Here is a 12,136-nt window from a genome sequence, read left to right as displayed (position 1 = left end):
GCCCCCAAAAAACCGGTAGACTACATACATGGGCTATTGGATTAAAACCATACAGTCGATTGTAACGCTTTCTTGGTTATAATCACAATGTATACGGAATTTGTAAGAGCACTAGACAAATTCTGCTGTAGGCTATACCCATAGGCTAAATTAAATTCAAGTAAAGGTAACTGCAAGCCACGTGGTCCTAAATGAGATAATTCTGCTCAGCTTTAGGGTTGATTTACAATTATTATAGGTCCTAATGTAGGCCCTACGCACGTTCTTTGACCAAATGCAGAGTGCTACGCCATCCTGTGGTAATAAAAACACACTGAAATGGATGAATGAAAGCGATTATTGGAGTAGGCCGTTTTGAATGATTAAATCAACAGTAATTATTAATATGCTTTCATTTTCCTTCGGCAACATTTAATACAGTCAGCATAGGAAAATATATTCACATTAGTGGTTGGCATCTTTTAATTTATCTGTTTTTAAAGGAAGCATAGATGTAAAGTCACAAAACTCGGGGATGAAATACAAAAACACGCATAGAAACAATGTCAAACAAGTCACACGTGTAAAGGAATAACATATAAGGTGCTGTCCTCCAATTAATGATCAAATCAAATATTCAGTTTTGTTTCTTTTTCTTGTTCACACCAATTCTTAACAAGCTTGATTTTTAAAAAGTAAATATAAAGTGCAAAACACAAGCGAGGGGAGGTTATAATCATATAAAAACAAAGCAAAATAACTGAAAACATTGTCAAATCCGTTTTTGTCGTGGCTTATATTATGCTTTTTCTTCACCTGGTGAAAAGGACCTCAGAGCAATAGAACAGTCACACAAGCCCATGCATGAACAATCTCAGGAACTAGATGTGTCATTCAAACCCAAATAGGCCTACATCAATAAGAAACCGACACTCAAAACTGCATTCAAAATGACCTGTACAACGCATGAGATCAAAGACTCATTCGACAAAAAAAGCAAACACAATTGACACACACTTTTTTCATGTAAAAAAAAAAAAAACGTTAACAACAAAAACGTTTTATCTGTATAAACCTAAAAACAAATTGCAAAGCAAAAGCTATTGGACTGCTTCACTCTGTACGGCTTTCTAGGCCATAGCACAGAGTGCCCATCTGTTGAGCTACCGCAGGGACTTGACCGCTGACTGCGTTTAGACCGCAGATAACGGCCAAGCCTCGACTACCCGGTTCCTGATCGTTATCTTTGATTCTCCGACCCGTTTCTTTTTTTGAGCACGGCGGCTCCACAGTGAAAGTTCCCCTCTCAAACACTCGCGCACGCACTCACAGGCACTAGCAGTAACACTACAAACTCCAAAGTAGTGGATCTCAATCGTCTGAAGTTGTTTCCTCATCTCTGCTGCTCCATCCGCGTCAATGCGATGCAGGCGCGCGGGTGACAACCGCTATCACTTATCTCAAGCTTCCTAAATCAAGGTTGCCGGTTGAAGGGTAGTAGAGAAGGAAAGGAGACAAGGAGGGAGTAGAGGAGAGAGGAGACCTCTTCATAGTGTTGAGATGTGTCCTATGACATGTCACCAGAGCAGAGGTTACCAACTCGGTTCTGAGGGTTTAGTGTTGGCACCTGCCATTTTGGCCCCCTGGTTATTGAGTTAGCTGTGCACACACACATACAAGTACACACACACAATGACAGCACCGCCAGGGGCTCATAGTCCAGAGAGGGTAAAGTGGATGATACAGTATCTCCACAGATACAGGTTAGACTAGATACACACTGCTGTGTGCGAGTGTGTGTGTGTGTACCGACTGGTTTTCTCAACACTGGATACCCAGGCAGCCTCTATCAGAAGATAGTGCACTAGAGCCGGGCCCAGTGTTGGCTTACAGTTCATAGGATATAGCAACCACCATATGTGTTCATAAACTCTTCTTCTTTTTTAAATAGTGCTAAAACTCTCAATGTTAGAATTAAGTCGAATTGGACTCCAGTTTGATCAACGTGTACAGCCACCCTGAACGGCTTCCCAATATGGTCTGAAACATCACCACAGCGTCCCATTCTGTCAGTCATCGCCACTTCGCCCCAACCGCCGAGTATCACTTCACATCCAGCTCCGACACCTCCCAATTCTCTTCCTTCAGTGCAACTTTTCTTGTCATTTTCAGTCCAAACTGTATTCTTTCTCTTTCTTTTTTTTCTTATAAAAAGGGGGGGGGGGGGGGGGGGGGCGGGGGGTGGGGGGGGGGTTGAGGTTGGCTGGATTAGTTTTTTGTCTGTAGAAATCACAGAATCTGTTGTCGAAAGGGACGGAAGCAATGAAGAAACATAACAAATAAAAACCCACACAGAGAGCAATCTTTTGGGGCTTTCAACTCATCGACTGATATGCTGTCTCTACGATAAACAAGGGGAACGGGGGGGGGGGGGTCCCTGTCCCTCAACCACACGAAATTGATCATCACCGGGGCACCAGAACGCCGTAACTCAGTTTTAGCACCACAGACACAGAGCCCTGGCTCAGAAGGGCTGGGGGGGGGGGGTCGTCAGAAGGCAGCTGTGCACAGCTGGTCCACCAACACGGTGTGCGAAGGAGGTGCGGAAGGGGAGGAGACGCCATCGGAGATGGCCGCAGGAGCAGCTCTTTGTCCTGGTTACGAGGCGGCCTTCGTGGGCGAACAGGCCCACTTCACCTTTGTCAGCGGCTGATCCACCACGGGGACAGGCTGGGGGATTGGGCACCCGCTGCCTGTCTCTCTGCTGCCCTCTCGGCTCCACACTAGGCATGGCGGTTTGTGCTTGGATGCTTTGGCCTGAGAGGGGGACCTCTCTGAACAAGCTGATGTACCATTTGCAGGTTCATTGAGATACTTAAGATACTGTATATTCATTCTAGTATACTACTACCCTGCTATTTTGTGTATCTGTTTAGTCTGCCATGAGCAGGAAGTGCTGATGTCATCATGTCCATATAAGTGCTTGCATGGGTCTCACTACTCTGTATTCTGGTGTAAAAGCTTGGCAGGGGGGTTGGGTTTAGGGTTAAGGATGGAGTTGGGGGTTAAGATCTGAGCAGTGGGGGTTGAGGTTAGTGGATGGAGTTGGGGGTTCAGGTGAGGGGGGTGGGGGTTAAGACTGAGATTTGACGGGTGGGGTGAGGGGTGAGGTTTGGGGATGGAGTTGGCGGATGAGGTTAAGGGGGTCGAGCTCAAGGGTGAGGTTTGGGGACGGAGTCGGGGGGGGGGGGGGGTTGAGGTTCGGGTGATGGGGGTTCCCAACCAAGAGGGTGAGGGTGTTATCCCACAATCCATTCACACGCTATTAAGAACACTGTGGCAGGCAGGCCCAGTTCTGATTGGCTGGCTTCTCGGATTGAAGAGCATGCGCTAGATTGCAGCCAGCCACATCAGTGGAAAGTCACATGACTTTCCTTTTTCTCTCTCTCCCTCTGACATCACAAAGCACCGACACCGACAGAACTACCAGGGTAGAAAAAGATTGAAAATCCTTCCTGTTGAAGGGGGAGGGGGGGGAGGGAAAAACTGGGAACCCGGACTGGTTCCAAACCCGTAATACTCCTCCTGGATCGTCCAGAACCCACAGGAGCAGGCCTCGTTCCAAACCAAACCCCTCGGACCCGCCCTCTCCAGCACTGGTGGCCAATAGGAAGGTCGAATCGGGAAGGTTGGAGTCATAAAGGCCCCACCTCACACCACAGCAAGGATGGTTAGCGTCCCATGACTAGGATGCAGGGTTTAGTGCCTAGGATGCAGGGTTTAGTGCCTAGGATGTAGGGTTTAGGCGTTGATTTGGAACAGCACGCTTATCTGAGGGGCTCAGAGTCACCTTTCTTGCGTCACTCACAGTTACAAAGACAAACATGCAGTTTAAGAGTCGCAGAAAAGGGTTAACAAACTGCCCTTTTCCATTGTCAAGTGCATGGGCGGCCAATGGAAGGTTAGTGGCGGTTTGGCTTCATCTATCCCGATTGGCTCTCTGCGGCGCCAGTCTAGGATTTCCACCAAACAACAAATGGGGGGGGAGGAGTTAGGACTGTGGAGTGATGAGTGGAGTAGGGGGCGGGAGGAGGGGGGCTCTAACAGTCTGTGGGTGAGTGATGGGATTAGGATGAGGAGAGTTTGTGCAGGGGGACCAGGGTAAGGGCTAGGGCTAGGGCCCCCCTGTCGGTGTGCTGTCCTGGGCTGACTGTTCCTCCGCCCCCCCCGGGGCCTGTCCAGTCAGCTGGAGGTCAGAGTGGGGGTCGACGGGGGTCAGGGTGATCTCCATCTCGCTCCGGTCCTCCAGCACTTGCAGTCGCGGATTCCTCTGGATCACCTCCACCATAGTCCTGCCCCCGACCTCCCAACCCGCCTGTCCCACTGGGCTCTGCAGGAGCAGAACGGGCCTGGGCGCCCCCTCCTGTCCGGCCTGGCACTGCACCACCACCCCCCGGGGCCCCTGGACGGCCCCCTCCCCTACCAGCCCCTGCTGCTCCTGGATCACAAACTCCAGCAGCTGGGAGGAGGCGGAGGAGGAGCAGGCCTTCTGGATCACGCCTCCCGTGATGATGGAGGTCTGGGTGACGGCGGGAAGGGGAGGAGGCGGAGGAGGAGGGGGAAGGGCGTCCTCCGGTCGGGCCTTCCTGGGACGGCCTCTCTTGCGTTTGGGAGGGCCCCCCCCGAGGCCCGAGGTGGCGCACGCGGCCGCAAGCGTCTCCGCCGCCCGCTTGGGTGCCGCGCGCGCGCGCTGCACCACGGAGGTGACGGCAGCGGGCGCACCAGTGACAGGAGGGGGCGGGGCTTTGGCCGACTCCCTGTCGTACGCTAGGCTGACGCTCTGGGGGAGGATCATGAGGGGGAGGGCCCCGCCTTGCTGTTGGGGCAGGGTGGCCATGGCGATGACCTTGACCCCGGAGTCCTTGGGCGCGAGCGAGGGGGGCGAGGAGCGCACAGAGAGCTGGGTCTTGTCGGGGACGGAGCTCCGGGGGAGGAGCTTGGGGTAGCTCTTCATCAGAGCCTCCACCTGGAGGTCGCGACCCCCGGGACGAACCAGCTCCTGCCCCTTATAGGCCGGCTTGTCGCTAGGCGGCGGTTTCCCCGGCGACGACTGCTCTCCGCCTTCCTTCTCCCTCTGGGGAGGAAACAGATTACATGCATCAATGAACCACAGCAACTTATAAACACACAGGTATACAATACACAACACAAGTGCACACAGTATACAGTACACATGTACACACAGTATACAGTACACACAGGTACACACAGGTACACAGTACACAGGTACACACAGTATACAGTACACAGGTACACACAGGTACACACAGGTATACAGTACACAGGTACACACAGTATACAGTACACAGATACACACAGTATACAGTACACAGGTACACACAGGTATAACAGTACACAGGTACACACAGTATACAGTACACAGATACACACAGTATACAGTACACAGGTACACACAGGTATAACAGTACACAGGTACACACAGTATACAGTACACAGGTACACACAGGTATAACAGTACACAGGTACACACAGTATACAGTACACAGGTACACACAGTATACAGTACACAGGTACACACAGGTACACACAGGTATACAGTACACAGGTACACACAGTATACAGTACACAGGTACACACAGTACAGTACACAGGTACACACAGTATACAGTACATATGTACACACAGTACAGTACACAGGTACACACAGGTACACAGTACACAGGTACACACAGGTATACAGTACACAGGTACACACAGTATACAGTACATATGTACACACAGTACAGTACACAGGTACACACAGGTACACAGTACACACAGGTACACACAGGTACACAGTACACAGGTACACACAGGTATACAGTACACAGGTACACACAGTATACAGTACATATGTACACACAGTATACAGTACACAGGTACACACAGTATACAGTACATATGTACACACAGTATACAGTACACAGGTACACACAGTATACAGTACACAGGTACACACAGTATACAGTACACAGGTACACACACACACTCACACACAGGTTGTACCTTCAGTTCCGAGGCACTGCCCTCCAGGTCGGCCCCTCCCCCCTTGGACTGGGAGGAGTTTTTCTTCACCACCTTGGCAGGCTTGGCCGGGCCTCCTGTCAGGACAGCATACTGTTACTAGGGAGGCGTCAATGAACCTGGCCATTCTCTCCCTACGGCTTCCAGGCAACTCATGCCACAGCACCACAACCACTTTCAACGACAATAACCACTTATTCCATCATATATAAGAACACAGACTTCAAAAGCAGGAACTATCTATATAATTGCACAGCTACATCTACAAGCTACATCTACAGCTATTACAGCGACAGCTACGTTTAGTTTGCTAGGCCAGCTAGTTTTCCTCTCTGCCTGATTAGCCATGGGCGAGAGCTAAGTGGCTAACGTTGCAGAACACACTAGAACGGTCTGTGAGGGGACAGGGGCAGGTCAGGAGGGGCAGAACAGGGGGGGCAGGTCAGGAGGGGCAGGGCAGGAGGGGCAGGGCAGGAGGGGCAGAACAGGGGGGGCAGGTCAGGAGGGGCGGGCAGGAGGGGCAGAACAGGGGGGGCAGGTCAGGAGGGGCGGGCAGGAGGGGCAGAACAGGGGGGGCAGGAGGGGCAGGTCAGGGCCTACCTGCCAGGGCGGCGGAGGTGACAAGCTCGGCCTGGCTGCAGCGAGGGTTGACGATGTGCTCCTGCACCAGGAAGCGGGCGATCTCCACCACCGTGTCGAAGGAGCGCTTCAGGATCTTCTGAGCCCAGTCACAGATCAGCTCACACGCCGCCTCCGTCACTTCCTGTTTGTACGTCTGCACCAGCTCGGTCAGCTCCGACTGGAGGAGGGGAGAGAGGACAGAGGAGAGGGGAGGACCTTCACTTATCTGGAATCACTGTAGCGCAGTGTAGCTCACTGTATCTATCTATTTAGTGCAGTGTAGAGTAGTATATTGCAGTGTAGCAGGGTTCCCGCGGGGTCTTAAAAACTCTAAAATTCTGAACTTTAAATTGAAAGCCTTAAAACGTCTTAAAAACTGCTAGATTTTAATTTAGACAGGTCTAAAAAAGCTTTTACCCTCGTTCGTTTACAGAAACGCTGGCTGCAGAAAGTTATTACAAAGTCGCAAAAACAAAGCGGCGCTCTAGAGTCTTTGCTACAAACAAAACCAGCAGAAGGCTGCCCTCAGAACGTTAGTTCGGTGTGTAGTTCTGTCTGGGGGATATTTTTTCAGAATTTCTTTGATTTGAATATTTTTTGGTAATGCGTTGTGTAGGTCTTAAATTTCAATCTTTATGGTCTTAAAATGTCTTAAAAAAGTCTTAAATTTGACTTACTGGCACCTGCAAGAACCCTGAGTGTAGTGTATCTTAGTGTATCTTTGTGTAGTGTAATATAGTCTTGTGTAATAAACTGAAGTGTAGTGTATCTTTGTGTAGTGTAGTATAGTGTAGAATACTGAGGTTTAGTGTCTCTTTGTGTAGTATATTGTAGTGTGGTATGTCTTAGTGTAGTGTAGTATACTGAGGTGTAGTGTATCTTTGTGTAGTGTAGTATAGTGTAGAATACTGAGGTGTAGTGTATCTTTGTGTAGTATAGTGTAGTGTGGTATGTCTTAGTGTAGTGTAGTATACTGAGGTGTAGTGTATCTTTGTGTAGTGTATTAGTGTGTAACTCGTACCGGGTCGTTTTTGAGGTCCAGGCTTGGTAGTAGAGGCATGTTCAGCACAGTCTTCCTGCGAATTCCACTATAACAATACGTAACTACCCGTTAAGGAAGAGTCCGTCACACGACTTTTCAACAATTCCAAACACGTTGACAAACATGCTGAGCTACTAACAAAACAAAAATGTATACATGCACTAGACCTCATTTTAAGAGATTTATCTGAACACCAAATGCATCTCTCTCCATCCAACCTTACAGTCATCAAGTGTTACCATGTGTGTGTGTGTGTGTGTGTGTGTGTGTGTGTGTGTGTGTGTGTGTGAGGTCAGCGGTGGAGACCGCCGTCCAGCAGCAGGATATTTGGACTGGCCCCGCCCTCCCAGCCTGCGAGCCTTGATGTTGGGGAAGATGTCTCGGATGATCTTCCCAAAGTTAGCAGCACTCAGGGGCCTGTGCTGCAGGTTGTCACAGTATCTTCTGTGGGAGGAGAGGAGGGAGGAGTGTGAAGAAAGGTGCAGTCAGGTTTCCTCACCACTGACCCCTAGTCGCTGACCCAAGACCCAGTCCCTGACCCCAGTCCCAGTCCCTGACCCCTGACCCAGTCTCTGACCTAGCCCCTGACCCCTGACGCAGTCCCGGACCCAAGACCCAGTCCCTGACCCCGTCTCTGACCCAGTCCCAGTCTCTGGAGGAGGGGAGCCTACTTGTACGTCTCGTAGACGTCCTGCTTGGGCAGGCAGGTGTCGGCGTGCTCCTCCAGGTGACTGCGGATCCAGTTACAGGTGTGCAGCTGGTCGGCCGTGTTGAAGGAGCTGGAGTCTCCTCCTGGTCCTCCTCCTCCGCCACTGCTACTGCTGCACAGGGAGGGACATGAGAGGGGGCGAGAGAGACGGAGGAGAGCAAAGTCTCCCCACGGACAGACACAGGGACACAGGGACACAGGGACACAGGGACACAGGGACACAGACAGACACAGGAACACAGGGACACAGACAGACACAGGGACACAGGGACACAGACAGACACAGGGACACAGGGACACAGACAGACACAGGGACACAGGGACACAGACAGACACAGGGACACAGACAGACACAGGGACACAGACAGACACAGGGACACAGACAGACACAGGGACACAGGGACACAGACAGACACAGGGACACAGGGACACAGACAGACACAGGGACACAGACAGACACACAGACAGACAGACACAGGGACACAGGGACACAGACAGACACAGGGACACAGACAGGGACACAGGGACAGGCAGCCTGGTGGAGCTGCCATAGACCGATATTCCAGTGTCAGGCCAGCTCACCTCTTCTCCCCAGCGCTGGGTCCCGAGGGCAGCTGCAGGTAGAGGTACAGCTTGTCGCTGTCGGAGAAATGCTGCACCTCTTTCTGCGCGGGGCAAGGAAGCGAGACAGCAGAGACTTTAACCATCACTATATCAGGTGAAGGGCCTTGAAATAAGGACTTTGAAATACTAATGACTACTTCTAAATGCTCATAAATACTTTGAAATACAAACTCTTTTTCTGAGTAGTGGGCTGCTTACCAGGATGCTTTCCACTTTAACCTGGACGCTCTTCCTGGAAGACCAATCACACTTGAGTTAAGCACGACCGACCAATAGCACACACTGGCATCAGACACGACCATCCAATCACACGCAAGAGTTAGAACCAACAGACCAATCACTCTTGAGTTAGACATAACAGACCAATCACACACACGAGTTCGACATGACCGACCAATCACACACGAGACTTGGACCCAACACACCAATCACACGCAAGAGTCCTTCCACCACACGCAGAAACAAAACCCCGGCGTGTCGAAAGAGGCCGATCGCATCGACGACGGCGACGAAAGGGAGGATCGCGGCCCCGGTGACGGCGGTGGAACTTACGACACGTTGCTCCCCAGCTTCTGCACCATCCTGCTGGGCTCCGTGTCGCCCTCCACCGCCTCCAGCCCCTCCCTCCTGGAGGGGTCCGCCTTCAGCCTCTCCTCCGTCATGGTTGGCTCACACAGCGGCGGCAAACCGCTCCCCGAGGCCTCTGGGAAATACCAACAGCACAGCCGGGTGACATCACATCCTGCTTTGACCTCATTCCGTCAAATCCCTGTGGTGGAAAGGACACCCCCCGCCCAGGTATAGCTCAAGAAAGGTGAGCCGAAGACAAGAGTCCTCGAACAGTGTACATGCTTAGGCGGAGAGCTATGGCCTATTCCAAAGCATAACTCTAAGGCGCAGCTCAATGGGTCTTTTTGATCCGTACCATGTGACAAGAGTCAAACCCTCTGACTCTGGTCTGTGGGAGGCTGGAACTGGACGGCTGTTTTGATAGCGACACTCGTGATCACAATGAACAGTTCTCGACAGCCTCGTCTCCGGCCACCACCCCTGAATCTACCTCACGACAACATCATCTGTATGTGTTCAGAGAGAACGTACCACCTCCTTATGCAGAGTTAATCACACCAAAGACAGTCTTGTGCTCGTGTTTTTCCGTCGCACAGAGTGAAAGCAGAAGCCGGCGGCTTCTCATCTTGACTATGCCGTGTCATCCGCACAATGACACTTCTGCTGTCTAAGTTGTGTTAGTCCATCACCATTCGTTTTCTATGACACCCCAGCAGTGATGGTGCTCTTCTCGACCACATCAGCGACCAAACAGAGGCTCTCAACATCAGTCCTGCTCAGTGTCACTACTCTGTAGAGACAGGATACATGAGAACTGCATAATGCCGTTTCATGGACAATCTATAAAAACTCGAGGCTTTCAGACATAAGTCTTTGTCAAAAGGGAGCAGATCTTTTCTCACTAGACAGTCACCTTATCTCCAGTGAGACTATTTGGTTGTGTTGTCACATCCTCAGTTGCTAAAATGAATACTCGGTCTTATTGAAGAGTTATTTTGTTATTGTTTAAAAAGTCATTGAATGCGTTATAATTATTGAGGTCACATTACATAAAAAGACTTCATGAGTTGGTAGAGTAGCAGGTCAATTTAATTTATTCGAAGGGAAATAGTGAACGTAAATCTCATAATGTTTATAATAGCAATAACATGCATTATCTACCCCATATTTAAGAAAAGATAAAGATAAAGATTTTGGGTTAAAGATAACCCAAGTGCAATCCAGCAAGGTGAAATAATGCTCTAACAACTGCTTCAGAGACACTCCCACTACGGTGCCGCACTCTAGGTTCGGACAAAAATAAAAAAAACGGGAGTAAAACTAAAAATACCAGCATGCCTTGTCTGCATGGTTATAAATGTAGGGGACGGGGTAAGCGACTGAGCACTCAGCGTTTCCCTTAATAGAACTATGATTGAAAAGCTTTTGTACACATGGAAATTAGGAATGGCGCATTGACTGTTTTTAGCCATGACTGTCTCTGTCAAGCCTTCTCACGCGGCTGTCACTAGCGCCAGCCGCATTACTACGAGTAGGGGAGGCATGATGTTGGTCACAACCCGCACCTGTCACATCGCCCATACATAGAGCGATTGGCTTCGCTCTCATATCGATGACAGTTAATTTCTCAGTGTTAACTTAAGCTTATTTTCATCATGTGTAGCCTTTAAACCGATTTGCTCATTCATACAGTGGCCGTGCGCGGTCTCTTCCCGCTCTTATGGATTTGCCCACACCACTACATGGTCTGCTAGCTAGCCTCACGCTGGCTGTCAGTGTCACATACAGAGCTAGCTAGCCACCTAGTTATTCAAGAATGTGCATGCAGACATGCGTGAGCTATTACAGTTACAACTCATATAGCTGCATACGACAGGCAAATAACACATGCAGATAGCCAGCAATACATTTCGTTTTGGTGTACAGAAACAGCTGTCTAGCGTTGTAGCTACGTTAGCTTGCATAGTAATTCGCTCTCGCTAGCAGGCTATACAAATTGCTGTCCAAGCTAGCTAGTAGTGCTAAGCTAACGGTAGCAAGCAATGAAACACCTTTAAAAACATGACTTTTGACAGAATTCAAACTTTAAAATACAGTGTATGTGCAGTAGTTAAACAGGTTGTATTATTATATAACATATATGTTAAAACACATTCGAGTATTTATTTTGTGAAAGAAAAAGAAAGTACCTGAGCCAAAGCTACTGCAAAAATCCCCTTTCAGATTTTTTTGTGATTGGACAACTATGTCATGTCTGCCTGACTACAAAGCAAACGTCTATTCCAATTGGGTAATTGTTCCATCTCTACATGGATACTAAAATCAACTGAAATTCAATTGGTTGAAAAGCTTTATTTTCTTGCTTAAGAATTTTGTAATTGGATGCGTTTTCTCGGTCTGCCCAGTAACTGAGCTTATGAATCGTCTGATGAAATCTACCTAGGGACAAAAATCTGATTGGATAACACATTTGGAATATATATTTTTAGGTTGCCAGTGTTTAAAAT

At 49.5% G+C, this 12,136-nt stretch overlaps 1 protein-coding gene across 1 annotated transcript; it reads right to left on the bottom strand.

Annotated features, from left to right (window-relative positions):
* Positions 1-444: 444 nt before the first annotated feature.
* Positions 445-11,866, bottom strand: rfx5 (regulatory factor X, 5). The gene is made up of 10 exons (XM_047019649.1): positions 11,819-11,866; positions 9,612-9,762; positions 9,258-9,291; positions 9,018-9,100; positions 8,398-8,547; positions 8,054-8,170; positions 7,706-7,784; positions 6,664-6,862; positions 6,046-6,140; positions 445-5,113 (listed from the first exon to the last, which is right to left on the bottom strand). Exons 2-10 carry the CDS (start codon positions 9,719-9,721, stop codon positions 4,154-4,156), a joined length of 1,827 nt encoding a protein of 608 aa, XP_046875605.1. The 5' UTR covers positions 9,722-9,762; positions 11,819-11,866; the 3' UTR covers positions 445-4,153.
* Between the last annotated feature and the right edge of the window lie 270 nt (positions 11,867-12,136).

Source organism: Hypomesus transpacificus, chromosome 4 (genome assembly GCF_021917145.1).
Source record: "Hypomesus transpacificus isolate Combined female chromosome 4, fHypTra1, whole genome shotgun sequence".
In the NCBI taxonomy this organism is placed as follows: domain Eukaryota; kingdom Metazoa; phylum Chordata; class Actinopteri; order Osmeriformes; family Osmeridae; genus Hypomesus; species Hypomesus transpacificus.
Note: the sequence above shows the minus strand (reverse complement) of the source record. Positions and strands in the feature narration are given on the sequence as shown.

Excerpts from the sequence above, each read along its gene's own strand:
- rfx5 (XM_047019649.1), bottom strand. The coding sequence starts at position 9,721 with ATGACGGAGGAGAGGCTGAAGGCGGACCCCTCCAGGAGGGAGGGGCTG. Across the intron at positions 6,141-6,663 it reads CACCTCCGCCGCCCTGGCAG|GAGGCCCGGCCAAGCCTGCC; the intron begins GTAGGCCCTGAC and ends CTGTCCTGACAG. Across the intron at positions 5,114-6,045 it reads GCAGTGCCTCGGAACTGAAG|AGGGAGAAGGAAGGCGGAGA; the intron begins GTACAACCTGTG and ends TTTCCTCCCCAG.